At 41.8% G+C, this 22,741-nt stretch overlaps 1 protein-coding gene across 1 annotated transcript; it reads right to left on the reverse strand.

Moving 5' to 3' along the window:
* Positions 1-4,509: 4,509 nt before the first annotated feature.
* Positions 4,510-5,880, reverse strand: LOC110931577. Its single transcript, XM_022174961.1, has one exon. The coding sequence runs from the start codon at positions 5,878-5,880 to the stop codon at positions 4,510-4,512; it is 1,371 nt and encodes a 456-aa protein (XP_022030653.1).
* Between the last annotated feature and the right edge of the window lie 16,861 nt (positions 5,881-22,741).

Below are 22,741 nucleotides of genomic sequence, written 5' to 3' on the forward strand. Positions count from 1 at the left end.
CTTACGCAAATACTTCTGAGCCTTCATTGCCGAAACAATGCTAACTGGGGTCCCGCTGCGATGACCTTGAACTGATAGGAATTCCCCACTGGGAAGGGGAACACGTATGATCTTCTCCTTACAGAGAATCTCTGCTTGATACTTGGACAACCAGTCCATACCAACGATCACGTCGAAGCTTCCAAGAGTAATAGGAATCAAGTCAATGTCGAAAACTTGACCCAGAAGATCGATTTTACACCCAAATAGAACATGTGTAGCTTCGATTGTTTTACCATTTGCGATTTCTACTATGTGTTTCATTACAAGAAGTGTAGGACTTAACCCTAATTGGGAGCTAAACTCTAAAGACACGTAACTCCAGTCGGCACCAGAATCAAATAAAATAGAAGCAATAACACCGTTTACTGAAAACGTACCAGTAACCACGTTGCCGTCGTTCCGCGCTTCCCCAGCTCCCAGCACAAACCCGCGCCCACGCGCAACATTACCCCCGTTGTTCCCTGCATTGTTATTCCCGTTACCACCCCCTGTGTTCTGTCTCAGCTGAGGGCAGTCTCGCTTGAAGTGCCCCTCGGCCCCACACTGATAACACCCTTTCTGATTACCCTGAGTTTGCTGAGGCTGTTGCCTACCCGCCTGCTGCGCTGGCTGCTGCTGAGCTGGAAGTGTGGTCCTACAATCCCTGGCCTTGTGCCCCGGTCGATTACACCGATGACAAACTCGAGTACACTGCCCCTTGTGATGAAAATCACACTTGCTGCACAAGGGTAGCTTCCCCGCATATGATCCCTGCCCTGATCTGTTACTCGAGTTCTGATTTACTGATGCTGTCTGACTGAAACTGCGGGTGCTGCCAGTATCCGTCTTCTTCTGAGGCTGTGCAGAGTTGGACCCCTTGTCCGCATCGTTCCACTTACGTTTGCTATCAACAGCAGATGCAGTGGAAGTAGTGGCAGCTGTGGTAGTGCTAGAAATACGAGGTGGCAATGAGTCGCTCTCCACTTCCTGGTCAACGATCTTATGCGTCAATCTAACAATCTGAGTTAGGTTATTGAGGTTCGCCGCTGTAACTAAACCCTTCACCCGTGGAGGTAACCCCTTAATAAACAACTCGATTCTTCGGGACATGGGTCGAGACAGAGTCGGACACAAATCAGCTAACTCGTACGACCGCTTCACATACGCCTCAATTTCAGACCCCACCATTTTTAGATCGTAGTACTCATTCTCTAACTTCTGTATCTCGTCTCGAGGGCAATATTCCTCTCTCATCAGTTCCTTGAAATCATCCCACGTAGTGGCGTTTGCCGCCTCAATACCTAGCAGTTGGACCTGGGCATTCCACCAGGTCAAGGCACCATCCTGAAGCGTGCCTGCTGCAAACTTTACCCTATCCCCAACTGGGCAGTTACATATCGCAAACACTGACTCCGCCTTTTCGAACCAGCGTATAAGTCCTACAGCCCCTTCAGTGCCACTGAAGGTCTGTGGCTTGCAATCCATGAAAGTTTTAAAAGTGCAGACCGGTGGGTGAGGCTGGTTTTGTGGCGCCGGCTGACCTATTAACGAAAGAAAATAAACCAACAAGTAAGGCTCAAGTTCACGATTCAAAGGAAAGAATGTCTGGTACATGTCATACCAGCCTGATAAGCTGCCAAGGCTGCAGCCACCTGGGCGTTGAGTAATGCCTCTAGCTCAGCTTGAGTCATATGGATTTCGCCTTGTCCGCCACCGCGGCCTCCACCACGCCCACCGCGTCCACCACGACGTCCGTTCATGATTCTATAAGTATGGGAAGAAGTAACAAATTAACAGACCATTTCAGGCGAATGTCAAGTATTGCTATAGTATTCACAGTTTTCGAGGTTCTAATACAACATTGACTAACAACGCGGGATTCCTTTTTCACACTAGTCGAGATTTACTGGGACTCACATGCACCTCACGTTGTTATTATGTGTGCACCCATAATAATAACCTGATTTGCATGCTTATCTCAGTTCCTCCCTACTCATGTTAGAAGGTTTCCCCTAATTCATACAGTACGACCGTCGATATCACAACATAGATCATGTAAACACAAGAAGAGTCCTACTCTTAAAAACACGTAGTATGGACAGGTAGCATAGTAATTCGTATAGTAATGGCATGTGTGCGTTCGAGTGTGTGATATCAATCATGAGTATGTACTAACTATATTATACAATAGTAAACAAGAGACGAACCTTGCTGCCTGGAGCTGAGTGTCATGGTCCATGTCGTATCAGTATGTCGTATCAATTCAGTTATAGTCTGGTTTTATAAAACATTTTTAAAACCAATTCACTATAACCAGTGGCTCTGATACCAAACTGTCACACCCCCAAAATTACCACCTAGGGAGTGTCCCTGCTAGGCGTGTGACGACTAGCAACGAGCCACCAATTACATTGAATCACAAGTTTGAAATAAAACTTCATTATTTAAAGATACTGAAATCCCAACATAAGTTATTCAAAACCATAAGTTTAGCGGAAGCGTTAATGTATCGTAATATAAATGTCTAATAATAAATCCATCAAGCAACCATGACCACTCGCGCCCTCCAGCCAGCAAGTTCCTGCTTTCCAAGTACCTAAGGACCTGCGAGCATGTAACACGTGTATCAGACAAAGCTGGCGAGTTCACAGTTTTAGAAAACGATTGATTACCCGTTGTATATAAAATAGTTCAATACCCAATGCAAGTAATATTGTTAATATCTCATTTCCAAACACGGACGGCTCCTGAAATACATGACTGCCCTTCCCACGTACTCCTATCTAGTACTGGGCCAGACTGGGTCATTAGTTCACCTCCGTCCTCTACAGGCACGGGGTGAGGGTGCCAAACCTAAGTAGCGCTACTAACTAATACCCGATGAGGGACTTACAAAAGATGATAGGTGAGAATATTAACCAATATACCCGTTTTTACCCAAAGACTTATCCCCCCATGGGATACCCACTGACTGTCCCCAACCACTGGGACGCATGCTCGAATGTAGTGAACTCACCTTTGTTTTGCTCGGTAGGATTAGTTACACGTTTCACACAATGATCAGTCAAGCCCTATCATATTACACATATCAATCAGTTTCACATTTATACCCGTCACATGTTTCACAATAGTGCACTGGCATTAAACTTGAACATCTCTCAGCACATTGCAATTATTCACATCAAACACATTCCCTACACAAGTCCCTAGCTCGAGTAGCAGTTTTACAACTCAACAGCTCCTTTTATCATTGCATGAATAACCATGTGTATCAACTTATCTAAACAAGCAACACAAGTAACATTTGAATTTACAGTCCCAGACGTCGTAGGCTCAAATATTTTCTCACGCCTATTTATAAGGCCCAAACACTAACCTTGTACCCGGCCCAACGGTTATGCGGCCCTAAGCTATCCAGGTCTGTGTTGCCCACTCAATTCTTTGTGATTCCAATTATATATATACATTCCACAAATAAAGTCTTGTAGGTCTAAATGATTTTTCCAATACACTACTGACAATACTCTCGTAGTGTACCCTCTATTTGATTAAACTAATGCACAACCAGTAGCTAGCACATGGCCGCCCCTGTTTCTTTTCTTTCTTTCCTTTTTTTTTTGTTTAAGTATACATACATCCTATTGGACCAAAACCTCACTTATTATTAAATTTCCAACATAACATTATCAATCAAATTAAACTAACATGAACTGATCATATATGATTGGAACAAAGCTTTCATGCAATTATTATACCACATGCAATTGTTATACCACATTCTCATTGATTGGACCAAAACTTCACATGCAAAGATCACATTATGATTCACATATGTACTCATTGACAACATTAATAACTTATTCGTTCCGCTCTAATCATTATACCACTCAACACTAATTATTGTACCACATGAGTCACAATCGGTCAGTAAGATACAAGATCATGATCCCTAATACTAAGACATGTAGTTACTAACACATATAAACCCCACATAATTTAAGTGATACGTAAAGTAGCAGTGCACATACCAATTAATAGAAACAAACCAGTGATCCTCCCAAATATCAGGTTTATTCGATGGGGAAAGGAAATCTGCTGCTGTATGCGATCTTGAGAGGGGGGTAGGGTTGGTTTAGGGTTTATGATAGCTATTCACACATAGGTCACGTACATGCTCATATATTGATGAAAGGACCGGCTTATTACCCTATTACAAAAAAAGAACCAGCCCAATTCATTATCCACTTGCGGCCCAAATAACATGTCTACTCCATAACCAAGTGTGTATAATTATCGGCTTACTATGTAAGTGTTTGCATGAGCTTGTTATGTATAATTGTTGTATAGGTGTACATATAGAACCTACTAACCGGCCCATCTGTTGATAGCCGACCCATGGGTATAAGTGGCACGACCCACTAATCGGCCCACAATGCTATACTTAGACTTATGCAGGTTTGTGAAATCAGTTAACACTTCCGATTAGAGTTAACACACAGCGTTTAACACGCCTAAGTCGAATAATGCACAACAAAGGAAAATAATAAAGATCTTAGAACTGTTAAGATAAACGACACTAACCTGTACAGTTCGGGTTGTCACATGGCCATTCCCTTGGGGGTGTGCTACTGACGTGAAGATTTGTTGGATGTGGAGATGAGTGCACCATTCTTGGAAAATTCTGTCTGTAAACTGTGTTCCGTTATCGCTTACCAGGTACAGTGGTAATCCAAACCTGCATACTATGTGTTCCCAGAGGAATTTTTTGGCATTGTCCGCCGTTATTTTGGCTAAAGGCTTAGCTTCCACCCACTTGGTGAAGTAGTCAACTGCCACGATTAGGTACTTTAGCTTTCCAGGGGCCGGCGGGAAGGGTCCCACGATATCAACGGCCCATTTCTGGAAAGGCCATGCTGCAGTCACCGGTACTAGGCTGTTCTTGGGCCTTATTGTTTGAGGAGCGAATTTCTGGAAGCTGCGGCATTTTCGAAGTTCTGTTACAGCGTCTTCGTGCATCCCAGGCCAATAATATCCCGCGCTATGAATTTTGGCTACCACCGCCCGGGGTCCAGCGTGTATGCCGCATAGGCCCGCATGGATTTCGCTGATGAGATATTTTGCCTCTGTTGGGGAGACACATCGCAGCAGTGGGCCCAGGTAAGACTTTCTGTATAAGACACCATTATTGATCTCATATTGCAGCGCTTTCGTTTGTATCTTCTGTGCTTCGCCCTTGGCGGGAGGTAGCTCCCCCGTTTCCAGGAAACGTAGAACCGGAGTGTACCAGCAAGGATCTTCCGCTGTAACAGCGGAAACATTCCGTGGTTCGATTGATGGTGTCTGCAGCGTTTCGACTTTGACTTCCTTTTCCATACCTGAGGTGGCGAGTTTGCTGAGAGCTTCTGCTATCTGATTCTTGCCTCTGTGCACGTGATTGAGCGTGACGTTGTCAAAAGAATCCATGAGCTCCTTTGTTTTCGCCAAGTATTTTGCCATTGATTCATCTTTGGCTTCGTACGTTTCGTTTACCTGATTGTTGACCAGCAGCGAATCAACATACGCGTCTACCCTTGTCGCCCCCATAGATTTTGCCATTCTTAGACCTGCTAACAGTGCCTCACACTCCGCTTCGTTGTTAGAACACTCGAAATCGAAGCGTAAGGCGTACATCAGCCTGATCTCATCTGGGCTTATCAGCATTAAACCGGCTCCAGATCCCTTTCCACTAGATGACCCATCTGTGTATAGTTTCCAGGTTTGCCGGGCGGTGCTGGATTCCGGGATGTCCTGGACGACTGGGTCCGCGATAGCTTCTCCTTCAGGTATTTCGGCTAGAAAATCGGCAATTACTTGCCCCATAACTGCTGTTCGTTTCTGATATTCGATGTCCAAAGCGCCGAGTTCAATTGCCCACTTGGCCACTCTGCCAGAAATCTCCGGCTTGTGCAGGACTTGTTGCAGTGGGTAATTGGTTAGAACCTGCACGCGGTGCGCCTGAAAATATCTTCTCAGTCGCCGCGTGGCGTGTACCAACGCTAAGACCAGCTTTTCTAACGTGGGATACCGCGTTTCGGGCCCCGCTAATACCCGGCTTATGTAATATATTGGTGTTTACCTTCCATCTCGTTAAACCATGAGCACGGCGCTTACCGCGGTATGAGCTGCCGCTAAATACATCTTTAATACTTCATTAGGCCTTGGTGTTGTCAGCATGGGTAATCCTTCTATGAAGCGTTTCATGTCTTGCAAAGCTTGTTCCGCTTCGTTGGTCCATTTGAAGTTTTTCTTGTTGAGGCAATCTTTTAACGTTTTTATGAAAGGCAGGGATTTCTCGGCGTGTCTTGCCAAGAACCTGTTGATTGCCACTAACCGCCCATTCAGGGCTTGAGCTTCCTTCAATGTTCGTGGGGAAGGCATCCGCGTTATGGCGGCCACCTTTTCGGGTTGGCTTTGAAGCCATCTCGGGTGACTACTACCCCTAGGAACTTCCCTTCTTCCACCCCGAAAGAGCATTTCTTTGGGTTTAATTTAATGTTATACTCTCTAAGCCGCTGAAAAGTTTCTTCGATGTCTGCTAACATTTGCTTTTCTTCCCTGCTTTTGATTACAAGGTCATCGACATAGACCTCCAAATTTCGTCCGATTTGTGTCTCGAACACCTTGTCCATTAGTCTCTGATAGGTAGCTCCGGCGTTCCGTAGACCAAAAGGCATTTTTGTGTAACAAAAAAATGCCCACATCGGTGTGAAACGCTGTCTTTTCTTCATCTTCTTTAGACATCTTGATCTGGTGGTACCCTTTGTACGCGTCCAGGAAACATTTGAATCGGTAGGGTACCAAGGAATCGACCTTTAAATCAATCTCGGGCAGCGGGTATGCGTCTTTAGGGCACGCCTTATTTAGATCTTTGAAATCAATACACATTCGCCATGTGCCATCTGGCTTTTTTACCATAACCGGGTTGGATACCCATGTGTGGTATTGCGTTTCCCTGAGGATTCCAGCTTCCACTAATTTCCGTACTTCTTTGACAACTGCTGCCCGTCGATCCGGGGCCATGCTACGTTTACCCTGTGCGACCGGCTTAACGCCTGGGAGCGTTGCAAGTTTGTGTTCTGCTTTATCACGGGGGACTCCTGTCATGTCAGAATGCTCAAAAGCGAAGATGTCAACATTTCTTTTTAACAGTTGCTTCAGGTCGTTTCTAACTTCTGGAGACAAAGTGTCCCCGATTGTGACCATCTGGTCCGGATGGCGTGTGCTTAGTACCCATCTTTCTGGGCCCGTGGCTCCGGTGGGTCCTTGGCGGCATCTTTTGGTACTCAGTACTTCTCCAATCTTGTCGCGAAACACAGTAGCAATACCTCGCGGTGTAGGAAACTTCATGAAGCCTCTTGCCGTGGAGACTATGGCATCCAATTTTCCCAGGGTGAATCTTCCGATTATCACGTTGTGGTATGACTCAGCGCGGACCACAAGGAAAGTCAGGAGTATGGTTCTTTCTTTAGGTGATTGCCCAAAAGTTACCGGGAAAGTGATCTGACCGATAGGGTCAACCTTTTCCCCTGTGAACCCTTTGATAGGGGCGTGTACTGATTCAAGCAACTTTCTATCTTCTGGTTGCATTCTGTTGAAGCAATGCTCATAGATAATGTCTTCCGAGCTCCCGGTGTCGACCAGGATTCGCCTCATGCGGTAGTCTCCTACTGCTGCGGATATGATCAGGGCATCTGTAGTGAGGTGCAAGTCCTCCATACGAGGTTCTATGGTCATTGTTGCCAACATCCAAGGTTCGAGCATGGAGAAACTCCGTTTTGCCCCCTTCCCATATCCGCGTGTACCATGTTCAATTCACGCGGCCTCTTGCCTGCCGCCTTGTCACTTTCTTCCTTGACGACAAGTGGGCCTTGCTTGATATCTCTTACTAGGTGTGCCAATTTGCCCGCCTTTACAAAATATTCGATCTGTTTCTTAAGCTGAAAGCAATCGTTGGTGTCATGCCCGCTCCCTTTGTGGTACTCACAGTATTTACTCATATCTTTGTTAGGGTTGTCTTTTCAGTGGTTTTGGTGGGTTAAACCTGAGGTTTTCTGAGGCTAAAATTTCAGCCGGTGTCTTGCTTAAGTTGGGGTATTCGGATCGAGGTTTCGACGGCTCATTCCTTGAATAGGAGTTTCGGTGTATATCGTACCGCGCGTCTTTGTCGTTTCTCTGGTATCGGTCTCCCCTACTTTTGCCTTTAGATCCCCGGTGATCTTTTTCCTCCTGGTTCTTTAGGGCTTCTTTTTTCCTATTGGCTGCATGGCTAGCTGCCACTGCCTTCTCTTGTATGACGTATACTTTGGCTATTCGAAGTATTTAATCGATTGTTGGGGGTACGCCATCCCTTCCATGTAGCGTTCTCAGTAACTCATCATCATTGACCCCCTGAAGGAAAGCTCCACATGCCAGGTCATTTGTCACGCCCGGGATCGCCATGCTTTCCTTGTTAAACCTGATGATAAAGTTTTCTACCGTCTCATTATCTCGCCGACGGATGTGGAGGAGCTCGTTTCTATCTTTCGTGTGTCTGCGCTGCTGGCTGAACTGTAAGATAAATTTCGATTCTAAATCTTCAAAGCTGTCTATTTCACCTGTAGGCAGGCTATCCCACCAAAATCGGGCCGCGCCCACTAGCGTTTGTACAAACATTTTGCACCATAAGGGCATGGACCAACAGGCTACTTCATCGGCACTCTTGAATAAGTTGAGATGATCATCCTTGCCAACCGTTTGGGGCATCTTGGGTTTTTCCTTGATAGGAGCCTCGGCGATTCTTCGAGTGAATTTAGACCGGAACGTCGCGTCTATCGGCTTGTACGGTCTGGTAAGTTCGTCTTCTTCCACATTTACAGGCTGTGCTGGTGGGGCGTCCATACCCGGGGCAGTTCCCACTATAGGGTTGGAGTTTCCTATTGGAGACACCCGGGGCCTGACCGTGTTTCCCCTGTCGTACACAGGCTCAGTCGTAGGCGGAGTCTGGGTATAAACCGGTTGTGGCATTGGGACACTCCACCAAGGCGGCATGTAAGCCGCGTACGGCGATTGAGTGCTACCTTGCGTCGTTCCCTGGAGCGGATACGCCGAACCCTCGTACGAGGGTAAATATCCATAAGGGGGTGCATAACAATACCCAGGGAAGTATATTTGGTTTCCTGGTGTGATGGGGGCGTTCATAACTCCGGTCGGCATGACGACCGGCTGATGAGGCGGCGTCGATAATGCCGCGGTAAGCGCCGCTGAGTATAACGGTGGCATCGAGTTGGTAGTCAAAGGTTGATAGTATTGAGGCCTGCTAGTTTGTGGTGTGACGGTGCTGGGGCTTGCCGATGTGATAACAGGGACGGAGGAGAGGCGTGAAGCCTGTGCATTAGTAGTTGTCGCTGGGGTAAACATATTACCGTTAACTCCCCCTAACTCCCTTGATTGCAGTTGTGAGGGCATGTAAAGAAACGGACTCGTCACCACAGTTTGGGAAGAGACGGCGGTGATGTTGTCAAAACCTGGCGGTGGTCCTTCTGCCTCGAACTCTAGGTCCAGCGACCTTGTAACGGCTGGGGAGGAATGTGTGGTGGCGCCGAGGCTCGTCCCCAACGTCAGGTTATTGTTTGTCATCGTTTGATCTGCTACGTTCTGATCACTTGCCATGAGGTTCTGTCACTGAATAGGTCCCACGGATGGCGCCAACGAAGAAACACTGACCTATGCGGTGATTATGGGTTAGGACTTCGATGATTAGTGACCTGAACGTTTGGCTGCAAAACAGAAACACCGTAAGGACTCGTTACAGGAATGGGGTTATTCCTGTAACCACCCTCCGGCGTGAGAATAAGTCTCGGTTTGTGGAAGTGAAAGGAAATTGAGAAGAGAAAGTTATATGAGAGCAAGATGATCATACCTTATACGTTTACCTTTATTTATAGGTTTTCCATTAGGGTTTCCTCTAACCTAGGATATATTCCGATAAGTTAGGGATTTACATGATCTTCCTGAAAAGTTGGAGATTTGGTTGTGTAACTTCCATGCGGATATGGAAAGTTCTAGAATAATCATTTATATTTATATTAAAATAATAGGTTGTAACCGAGTCGGGTTGACCGATGTGGGTCATACCTCGTCAGCAATGATAATAATTATGACTCTGATTATACTGTGCACCGATAATTGTGAAATCTTGTTACAATGTACCTCAACAAGATTTATGTCGGTTGTAGGATCATATGGAAAAGTGCTTCATTTTGATTAGTAGTTTTTCTACTGACGGAATTAGCATTGGTGTCATCGTGCCTAATTTATATTTTTCGAAGATCTTGCCTTGGAAGTCGTATGTGATATACTTTGACCTTTGTGGACGTTTAAGTTTCATGTGTTTTCTTGTGTATTAGCACAACTTTATATGCTTCTTACTTGCGTTAATGGTTTATGGTAACATATTGGAAATTCTTATACTTTTGATGATATCCCAACTTTAAAGAGTTCTCATTGTACGAGTTACGAGGTAAATGATCAAACGAAATAATGTTTGATATTGGAAAAGAGATTCCTGATAAAGAAATCTAGACACAAATGCTTGTGCTTTATTCCTATTTGGCTTTTGGAATTCCTTATATACATATCCATATAATCATGTATTTCACATGCTGTAATATACATACCCTCTATCAGGTCAATGTATTTAACAGATTCATATTTCCAAAGACAAGTCAGATATTAGGTCATGATATTATTTAGGGAAATCTTGTCACTTGTTTGACATACTATATACCCCGTCTTATCCAGTTCACGCCAGAGAGGTAATCTCAGTATATCCGGACAAGCTGGAGAGTCTGCTACTCTATATCCAGTTTTGCCGGAGAAAATTTTCTATTTCCCATAAATAGTATCTTTTCAAGATTTTAAAAATGCCTCTTTTATTAGGGCTTTTATCCAGAATCAAGGAAATTTGTATTTCCATTCATATCTTTATTCTTGACTAAGTAATATCAATAAACAAGAATAAATACCAATTAAGTGCTATTGCCTGCTAATCGTCGTTCTTATGGCCTACCAATATCCATTACATTATACTTATATAAGTAATTTTATCTTGAAGCTTATATTAAGGCAAAATTCTTAAGTTCAAGTCTAATTACCACTTTTCATCCCCTAACCGACGGTCAGACTGAAAGAACGATTTGTACCCTTGAAGACATGCTCCGTTCGTGTGTCATAGATTTCGGTGGTAATTGGGACGCATATTTACCCTTAGTCGAATTCTCGGACAATAACAGTTATCATTCCAGCATTCAAATGGCACTGCTTGAGGCATTGTACGGAAGAAAATGTTGATCGCCTATTGTGTGGCATGAGATCGGACACTCGCAACTAACCGGTCCTGAGCTATTGCAAGAAACGACTGACAAAATCCTCCAAATTCGAGACAACCTGCTGAAAGCTCGGAGTCGTCAGAAAAGTTACGCCGATAGACGACGCAAGCCCCTTGAAGGGGTGTGGTCAGATTAGGCAAGAAAGAGAAACTCGCGCCTCGATATGTTAGACCCTTTAAGATTCTGGAAAGGATCGGAAAAGTAGCTAACAGACTCGAACTACCGGAGGAACTTAATAACGTCCACCCGACTTTCCATGTGTCAAACCTCAGAAAGTGTCTGGCCGAGAATGATTTGTATGTACCACTTGATGATCTGCAAATAAACGAAACACTACACTTCGTGGAGAAGCCATTCGAGATCATGGATCGCCAAACCAAGCAGCTCAGACGCTCGCGCATTCCCATTGTGAAGGTTCGATGGGAAGGCAAACGAGGCGCAGAGTTCATGATGTTCTGAATTATGGTCTAATAAAAACTAACCTAATCTAGACACCCTAGTTTTAAATTTATAAACTAAGACTCTCTAACTGATAGACCACTGACAGGCAAGTGTACCTATCGTACGTAGTAAAGCCTAATGAAGTCAGAGTATCGAACCCACGAGACACTAGCGACGCTACACTAGACTCTGACTCAACTAATTACTTAACTGGTTTATTTGATTAGATTGGATTTTTGGGGTTTTAACTAATTAAACTAAAGGAATTAACTAAGACGAACTAAACTATCTAGACGCAGGTTGAAGGCTACTAAGGTGAAATCAAGGATGAGAAAGTACTACCCAGGTTTGGAATCCTATTCGTGACTCTCAGTTTTCTCTCGGCAATGGTAACTATGATGGAACCAGGTTCTAATAATACGACACTCTAAGACTAAAGACAGGTTGAATCTCCTCCCGGTCTCACTAATCACAATACACCCTAGAGTGTACGGGGTAACCTAAAAACACTTGACAAGACTTAGGAAAGCAAATAATACTAGGGAACTTAGACAGATCTCCTCTCGGTCTCACTGCACCTAAATACCTAGCACCAAAGACAAACCTAACTATCTATCTCCTCCCGGTCTCAAGAATAGGTAGAACACTAAACTCCTCTAAATTATCAAACAACGTTCCAATGGAATACGTGCACCATAAACCATAAACTAGTTACAAACACAAAGTAGGTAATCTAACATGCATCTATACATGAAAGACATTCACAAAGACACATGAGGAACGATTGAACGATAATAAATTAGAATAAAGCACGCACACACATCTAGCCAATTATTATTAGGTCTTTTACTTTAATATTTTTCCATCACAAAATTACCAAAAGCCGACAAATTACCAATTGACACGAATAATCATCACAAACCCGGTAGAAAAATAACTAGCCAAGAATCATAGTCATAAACAATAAACAAGTCTGAGATATCAAAAACATCAGGTTCACAAGTCTAAAAAAACACAAAGTCTAATTAAAAACTGTAAAGCTAACTCGTTTTCGAACTCAGACTTGAATCTTGAACCGTGACTTGAAACTCAAACCAATCCCCTTCTGCTCTGTTGAATTCTCTTTTCGATTTGCAGCTCTAGTCGCGTCTGATGTTGCTGCCGTCCAAGTTTTCCTCTAGTCGGCTGATGTTGTCGAATTGCCCTTTTTTATTGCTCCTCAAGATGCCCTATGTCCTTAACTTAGCAATACATGGAACGGCCCAACAGCAAACTAAATTGGGATCAGATCCTCGAACACAATAGCGGGCCATGCTTCATCTAATGTTTTTTTCTTAACTCGGGCATGGACCTTTTTTGACCAAGAAGCTTCTGGGCTTCTTTTATTTTTTTTCTTTGTTACTCGATCACATGAGATATACAGCTCCCTAAATTGATTTATGCCCAACATTTACCATTTAGTCATCCAATAGACTAATAATTCCACTTTAATTCTTCATTCCATATCATTTTGTTCTCTGGGTCATGTGAGATATGTAGTCTCTAATAAATAAGATAGAGATAGCGGGCTCGGCCCACTCACAGAAAATAGCGGCAAATTTCTTTTGGTCACTGGAGGTCTACTCTACTCAACTGGCTGGTTATTTAATTATTACTCGTTTTCGCTCCATTTGCACCAGGACCTGCCAAGACACAAAATAATGTAAACTAACACTCAAACTAAATAAAAATCAATAAAAACTATACAAAAATAATACACTTTACACGGGAAAAATATGTATATTTTACCACACATCAAATATCCCCACACTTAACCTTTTGTTTGTCCCTAAGCAAAATCCCAAGCAACATGTCCAACTTAAACACTTAACAATAACGCAAGTCTTGAACAAGTTATAACGCGAACTACGAAATCATCAAACACAACGGTTTCGCAAGACTTACCACGTTCAAAAGGTTGACGAATCATAATATTTAAATGAAAACGGGCCTACCTAATCAAGCTTTTCTTACCTTTAAGCAATCAATCATGCACTGTCAACACCCCTCACAATGTCACTCATCTCTCGGCTAATAAATATGTAATTTCGAGTGAACGCACAAAACCGAACTATGAAACACAACTATCATAAGCTTGTACGTCAATCAGATCTCCACCTAATTGTTAGAACTCGACACGGATCAAGAGGGCTTTAACGGGTAGGTAAGGGCTAAGGTAGGTTATTTTATTTGGGAATATATGGCTAAACACAATTGATCACACGATAGACCGGATAAGCACTAAACACATATTAACCATATTGGTCATTTTGACCCATAAATTTATTCTTTTTTTTTTCTTTTCCACTTTTTTTTTCTTTTTTTTTCATATTTTCTTTTTTTTCTTTTTTTTCATGTAAATATAATAACATAACACGATCCGGTTATCAAATCACAAATGGGTGACAAACGAATGGTTTTAGGCTCAAAGTGGTTATCTAAGGGTAGTGGTGAAACGGGTCAAACACAAAGGCTACATAAACAAGGTGATCCTAATGCCTCTATCACATCCATGTCAAATCCTAACCGAAGATCTCAAACTGTATCAAAACGCACAAGTTCTAAAGTAATGCAACAAAGTCGGTAAACACACATGAAACGAAAGTAATGGTCATAAATATATGAAACATATAAAGGCTCAAATCTCACTAACATGTGGAAAATAGGGCTACCGATATTGACAATGCACAACCAATTAACTCTCCGGCTCCATCCACTATCCTAGGCATCCCAAAACCTTTTACTCCCCGAAAACCGATTCAGTCAACCTACTATCCAGCAACTTAAAGAAACATGCGCTCTCGACTCGTAAAGTAAATTCGACAATTAAAAACCGCTTTTGACAGACGTTTTGAAAAGGCTCTTGTTTTCTATGCGCTAAAGGATCGGGACTCGCAACAAACTTACTTTTTTTTTACTTTTTCATTTTTTTCAAGAAAAAGAAACAAGTCTTGAATAACAAATAAGTCATGGTATCAAGTTTGAAAACACAAAGTAAAACAAACCAAACAATAACCCGTTTCTCTCTCGAACTCGATTCTTATCTTTAACCTTTAGATTTGATCCGTGATTTTCACCACCAAGAGATCGTCCTTTTTATGGTCTCTGCACTTCTACTGTTTGTGTCTCTTCCTATCTCCTCTAAATAATTTAGAACAGCCGCCTTACTTGTTTCGATGTCCACTCCCAATTAAATGGGCTTCGGCCCAACAAGCTCCTGATGTTTTCGAATCCAACAAGGTCTGGTCCCTCTTTCGATGTTTGTTGAAAAATAATAGGGATCCACCACTTTTTCTTGTGCGTCCACTATCAATGCATGCCCACAGCCACTTATGTTTTTTTAGAAAAGAATTAGCCAAGTCCTGCATGTATGACATATTAAAATCATTAATTAGAATGCATTTGATTTCTTTTTGTGATTAGAAAATCACGTAAACACAATTTCAATTGATTTAGGTGATGCACTTCATTTAAAGTGTCACTAATTGGCTCATAATTAATCTTTTCAATTCAATACTTCATCTTTCACTCAATTTAATCAAAACATTCCAATTTAGCTTGTTATCTCTCAAAACAGTTAAACTTTTGAAATGAAGCAGAAACGAGTAGAATTTAATACAAATCAACTTTAAAACTACTCAAAAGTGAAGGAATATTTATATAAAAATATGTATAATTTAGACCACATCACTTCACTTGGGAACTCGAAAGCGACATGAAGGTGAAGTACCCGCAGTTGTTTGTTACGGCTTCGGCCTAATTTCGGGACAAAATTCCCTTAAGTAGGGGAGGCTGTAACACCCCGTGTTTCGAAAGTCAAAGTCAAAGTCAAGATTGAAGTCAAAGGAAGAAAAGATTGCTAATTGCGATCTGTCACTCCTTGCTGAACTCATGTTTTGACTTCTTTGACTTGTAGATAGTCTATTTGCTTTGTTACGTTAGTTGTATTACGTAGAGTACTTGCTGATAATCGAGGTTTAATCGCTATTTATCACCATGTTTTATCACTTATCGCATCACAAATCGCATTCGCCACTCAAGTTATGCGTTCTGGATATTGTTTTACGTGTGTATGCTACTTATGTGTTACTTGTGCATGGTTTATTTATGTTTATGTTGTGTTGATTAATCGAAACACAATCGCAACGCTATCGCAATCGAATCGCAAACGCTAAACGCAAGTTAATTCGGATGATTGTATGTTAGATATAGCAGTTGGGATTAAAAGTAATTTAATAAGAAACACTATCGCATCGCAACGCTCAACACGCGAATCGAAACAGCAAAACTCGTCGCGCCAAACACTCCAATCGAGTGGCCAACCGATCGAGTTGCCAACCGATCGAGTTGCCACCCGATCGGACTGCCACCCTATCGGGCTGCCACCCGATCGAGTTGCCACCCGATCGACCAGCCACTTTCCCCACTTTCCTTTTATGGAAACCCTGTAAATACCCCTCAAATGTCAACATCACTTGATGTTGACAGCCTCTCACTCGACCAGCTTGTTCCGGCCTCTATTTCTTCTGATTCCTCGCGATTCTTGTAAGTTTTCAACCTAAATCTTGTACTTTCTTGATCTACACGCACTCCTACACCTTTCTATCTTTTGAATCTTAACTTTTAACCATGAAATCACTAGATTCAAGGTGTTCTATGATGATGTCATCATGGGGTTCTTATGAACTTCTTGTTTTGACTTCAATCCACCAAGAACAACTTAGATCTGAACGATTTCCACATGAATAAACAAAGATCTTGCATAGATCTAAACACATTCATGGTGAAAAGGATTGAAAGTTGGTTTCTAACTTTCTTTCAACTCTTTTACACTCAATGCACTCAAAACTGATAGAGTCGGAGCTTGTTCTGATCTTCTACTCCTTCTTAGTGATGTGTTGGTCCAAGATCTGGATTCTATCCAAGAGATTACCGATTTCGGGTTAAACATGAAACACCGTCTCGAACAGTTGACTGGTCGGACTAGGGTGATTCCTACCCGATCGGGCCACTAAGTCTTGACGAGGTTTCTGTTGTTTGACACGGGATCGTACAGTCTCGAGAAAACGCAAACTATCAAAACGACCAAGTAACAAGACGATTAGGCTACCGGGACGGATCGGATTGCCACCCGATCGGCTTGCACCTTGGCCCCCCACTTAACTTTTATTTTAACTTTTGAGGTTTTGAACATCGAACGGATTGTCGTCCGATTGGATTGACATCCGATCGGATTACCACCCGACCATGTGATGTTGGAACTTCAACACTTAAACAATTTTCAACATGTTCAATGCATTAACAGTTCCAACGGATTGCCATGATCGAGTGACCGTCCTGCTGTGAACTTGTTCTCAAACTGAGAAGCCTCGCCAATCGGATCGCCGTCCGATCGGACCGCCGTTCGATCGACCGACCTAAAGGGTAGAGATACTTCTCTGTTTTTAGAATGCTACAACGAAAACTTCAAAGTACAAACCATCATACACAAACGCATCACTCACCAAACAAGGTGACAATCTAGTCGAATGGCCACCCGATCGGGTGACCATCCGAATGGATTGTCATCCGATCGACCGGCCACCCGATCAGATTGCCATCCAATCGGATTACCGTCCGATCCGTTGACACTTTGCTCCGTTTTACGCGCCGCTTATCGTTTATGCTATGGTTCTGATCAGGCTAATCTCACTCTAGCGCTCCCTTCAATCCATCATCGCTGTGAGTATACTCGAACCCTTTTTGCTTTATGCACTTTTGGGTGTTACATACGTTACATATTCTAAATCACATCGAACATACTACACAGTACTTTAACGCTAACCGTTACCACATGCTATACGTGACTTAATGAATGCTTGTTTGTTATGTTTACACATGGATTGCTGTCTACCTGCCTTTGCAACGATAGTACTATAGTTTGAACTCAGCACTTGTTCACTCAGGGGTTGTTAAGGACAATTAATCACATGGGTTACAGTGGTGACCATGTATTACGAACTGCCTTGCGCAGTCAACCCGCAGTCATTGTTATTAATAGGATCATGTCGATAACTTACGTGCTTCATTTCATACTGTGTACGTGCTGGTTATGCGTAGACGATTTCGAACTCTATTATATCTATTAAACTTGTATGCTCACCTTTACACTATGTGTATTGACTTTTACTTTAACGTATGTGGCAGGTGCTTAAAATGTTTAAATGTTTGGCTTGCTGTGAAATCAAGGCTAGGAAAGGTCTAGAAACAAATAAACGAATTGTCTGTATTTAAATTCTGAGTTGTCGAAACAGAACAATCTGTCTTGATTTTACCTGTAACAATTATGTTACTTATTATGTCATCGATCGTATGGGACGTGATGCTTTAAATAATTAGTAATCGTAGTTGTTATAGAAACTTCTGGACAATCTGTTTCGCTCAGTGCCACGCCCCGATGTTTCCGCCATCGGTTGGGGTGTGACATCACGGGTTCAATTGGCACTAAGAAATTGCATATTTTAATCGACTCAGGATCAACACACAATTTCTTGGATGAAAACATCGCATCCAAGATGAAGTGCCCTTCAAAAACTCTACCCCCTATGAAAATTACAGTTGCTGATGGTAATATAATGTCACGCACTAAAGGCTGTGAAGGTGTTTAATGGATGATGCAGGCTTATTGGTTTAAAACTGATGTATTACTGGTTCCTTTGCCTAACTATGATATGGTTTTAGGCATCCAATGGTTATAAAGTTTGGCAGATATTACGTGTAATTTTAAGGAACTTACCATGAAATTCAAGATGCATGACAAGGTATTTGAATTAAAAGGTTCTAAAGAAGCAACTGATATTACCTTGTGTTCGAGTGAGAGAATGGATTGCATGCTTAGCAATTCAAAAGGAGTGGCTCAGGGGCATTTAGTCAGCATGCAAACTGATGAAATGACCCATGTACCATCGGTACAGGGTAGCTCAAATTTAACCCAATTAGATGACCTTTTGAGCAGATTTGAACCTATTTTTGAAACACCAACATCATTACCTCCTAAACGATCATGTGACCACAAAATAATATTGAAAAAGAGTAAATTGCCATTTTAGTCCCTGAGGTTTGACCAAAATTGCTACTTTAGTCCAAATAGTTTTTTTCTTGCCATTTTAGTCCAAATAGTTTTGTCTTCTGCCATTTTAGTCCCTGACTTTTTTCATTTTTTGTCATTTTCATAGACCACCGCCACCACCTCCCAACACCCACCCCATCACAACCTTCTATCATCGCCACCACCTGCTTGCACCGTCACCCCCCACCAACCCGCCCCACCACCATCACCACCCACCATTTCCAGCACCACCGGCCACTATTCCACCATCCACGTCATCAACCAACACAATCGCCATCATCATAAAACCAACAACCACCGGCATTATCTTCACTGTAAACCGGCACAACACCATCCCTATACTATCGCACCTGCAAAAAAAGAAAGAAAAATGTGGTTTGACCAAAAATCACCTAAATTAACTAAATTTTTTTAACGGAGTTAGTGGGGATGGAAATGACAAAAAATGACAAAAGTCAGGGACTAAAATGGCAGAAAATAAAACTATTTTGACTAAAATGACAAGTAAAAACTATTTGGACTAAAGTGACAATTTTGGTCAAACCTCAGGGAGTAAAATGGCAATTTACTCATTGAAAAATGATTCTCAAATGGTGGCTCAGAAACCGTACAGATATCCAGCTGCTAAGAATTATTGGATTTGGGAATTGTTAGAGAAAGCACAAGTGCTTTGTAGCTCCTGTGGTTTTAGTGAAAAAAAGGATGGTTCTTGGCGCATGTGTGTGGATTATAGGAAGCTGAATGAAGCTACGATGAAAAACAGTTTTCCAATACCTCTCATTGATGAATTGTTGGATGAGCTTGGAGGTGTTTCAGTGTTCTCTAAGCTAGACTTACGATCTGGTTACCACCAGGTGAGAATGCACGATGAAGACATACATAAGACTGCATTCAGGACTCATCAGGGTCATCAGGGTCATTTTGAGTTCCTGGTACTACCCTTTGGTCTCACTAACGCACCAGCTACATTTCAGGCCTTAATGAATGTAACTTTCAAACCATTATTGAGAAAATACGCGTTAGTCTTTTTTGATGACATTCTAGTGTATAGTTCTTCTTTGGAACAACACTTATTGGATTTAGAGGCGGTCTTAAACCTGTTCTTGGCTAATTCTTTGTTAGCCAAGAGATCAAAGTGCTCATTTGCAGGATCTCAAGTCGAATATTCGGGACATATTATATCTTCTAAGGGTGTTAGTACAGACCCTTCTAAGATTGAAGTTGTGACTAATTGGCCAGTCCCTACTACAATCAAACAACTCAGAAGATTTTTGGGTCTATCTGGTTACTATAGAAGGTTTATCAAGTCCTATGGAGGTATAGCAAGGCCACTGCACATTTTGCTAAAGAAAGATGCTTTCAGTTGGAGTGTAGAGGCTCAGTTGGCTTTTGATCAGTTGAAGGAATCCCTAACTACCGCACCAGTTTTGTCTCTCCCTGATTTTTCAAAAGTGTTTATTATCGAAATAGATGCTTCTGCAAAAGGGTTGGGGGTTGTCCTAATGCAAGAGGGGCACCCATTAGCTTATGTCAGTAGATGTATCTCAATAAAGCAACAATCTTTATCAGTATATGAGAAAGAACTATTGGCAATATTAATGGCTGTTAAACATTGGCACCATTATCTTATTGTCAAGCACTTTATCATTCGAACTGATCAAAGGAGCTCAAATATCTGTTGGACCAAAAGATTAGTACTCCTCTACAATAGAAATGGTTAGCAAAGCTATTGGGATATGATTATGAAATCTTATATAAGGAAGGAATCAATAATCAAGTGGCTGATGCCCTACCAAGAGTGGAAGGTTTAGCACTGTTTGAAATGGGATTGAGCTCTATTGAACCTTGTCTGTGGCCTAGAATTATCATGAGTTGGGAAACTGATGACCAATTGCAGGCTGTTATTCATAGGCTGCAACATACTTCTAATGTTAAAAGCTGGTCATGGGATGGTAAGATGTTAAAGAGGAAGAATAAATTGGTAGTTGGTCATGATGACCAATTAAGAAAGGACATCCTTCACATATGTCATTCTTTTGCCACTGGTGGTCACTCAGGTTATTATGCTACTTTGAAAATATTGAAGCAGCTATTCTACTAGAAGAAATGTGATGCAGATGTCAAACAATGGGTCAACGATTGTGAAACTTGTCACAGAGCTAATATGATAGAGCTGCTTATCCAGGGCTCTTGCAACCACTGCCTACTCCTACTTCAGTTTTTTCGGATATCTCTATGGATTTTATTACAGGACTGCCTAAAGCTGCTGGTAAGGATGCCATATTGGTAGTTATTGATAGACTAAACAAATATGCTCACTTTTTACCCCTAACTCATCCTTAGTCAGCTTCAACCATAGCTCACTTCATGTTTGATACTGTGTTCATGTTACATGGATGCCCTGCAACCATTGTATCTGATAGGGATCCAATCTTTATAAGTAAATTTTGGAAGGATTTCATGAAATTGTAGGGGGTTCAATTGAATTTTTCTACTGCCTATCATCCACAAAGTGATGGACAGACTGAAGTTCTTAATAGATGTCTTGAAACATATTTGAGGTGTATGGTCATGGATGAACCTAAGCAATGGCCTAAGTGGTTAACTCTTGCAAAATGGTGGTACAATACCACTTATCATTCAACCATTCACATGTCCCCTTTTGAAGCTCTTTATAGGATTCCACCTCCTATTCACATTCCCTACATTCCAAATGACACTAACATTGCTTCTATAGAAGATTGGTTTCAACTAAGGGAAGCTAAATTAGTTTCTCTAAAAGCTAATTTATCCAAAGCCAAGAACCGAATGAAGCAAATTGCAGACAAGAAAATGTCAGAAAGGGAATTTAACGTGGGCGATTGGGTATAAGTCATAAATTATAAGTTACAAATAGTAACTTATCATTTTCAACTTCTCAACACACAAAAATAAATTAGGAAAAATTACAAGTTTTGTCCTTTATCTTTATACCACTTTTCAGGCGGTGTCCTTTTTAACGAATGTTGACAGGCGGTGTCCTTTACTAGGTATTTTGTTGCAAGTTTAGTCCTTTACACCCAACCCAGTTAAAAAACTCTGTTAATTGTTGACAAGCGGTGTCCTTTACTAGGTATTTTGTTGCAAGTTTAGTCCTTTACCTAGGTATTTTGTTGCATGTTTAGTCCTTTACACCCAACAATTAACAGGGTTATTTAACTAGGTTGGGTGTAAAGGACTAAACTTGCAACAAAATACCTAGTAAAGGACACCGTCTGTCAACATTCGTTAAAAAGGACACCGCCTGAAAAGTGGTATAAAGATAAAGGACAAAACTTGTAATTTTTCCAATAAATTAAATAATTATTAACTTTTATAACTCTATAAGTTATAAGTTCTTCCAAAGAGTAAATTGTCACTTTAGTCCAAGAGGTTTGGTCTAAATTGCCATTTTAGTCCAAATAGTTTTTTTTCTCCTCTGGGTCCCTGACTTTTCTATTTTCTTGCCATTTTGATCACATTGCCTAACTCAGTCTAAAAATATGGTTATAACCAGGGGTATTTTTGGCATAACTGTTGTGTAGTAATAACAAGGGATAGTTTACAACATAATTTATAAACCTCATAATAGTTTAATGCCAAAATTAACCCTGATTATAACCTGGTTTTTAGACTAAGTTAGGCAATGTGATCAAAATAGCAAGAAAAAGGAAAAGTCAGGGACCTAGAGGAGAAAAAAAAACTATTT

The sequence above is a fragment of the Helianthus annuus genome, chromosome 3 (assembly GCF_002127325.2).
Source record: "Helianthus annuus cultivar XRQ/B chromosome 3, HanXRQr2.0-SUNRISE, whole genome shotgun sequence".
In the NCBI taxonomy this organism is placed as follows: domain Eukaryota; kingdom Viridiplantae; phylum Streptophyta; class Magnoliopsida; order Asterales; family Asteraceae; genus Helianthus; species Helianthus annuus.

Coding starts and splice junctions, on each gene's coding strand:
- LOC110931577 (XM_022174961.1), bottom strand. CDS start 5,880: ATGGGGCAAGTAATTGCCGATTTTCTAGCCGAAATACCTGAAGGAGAA.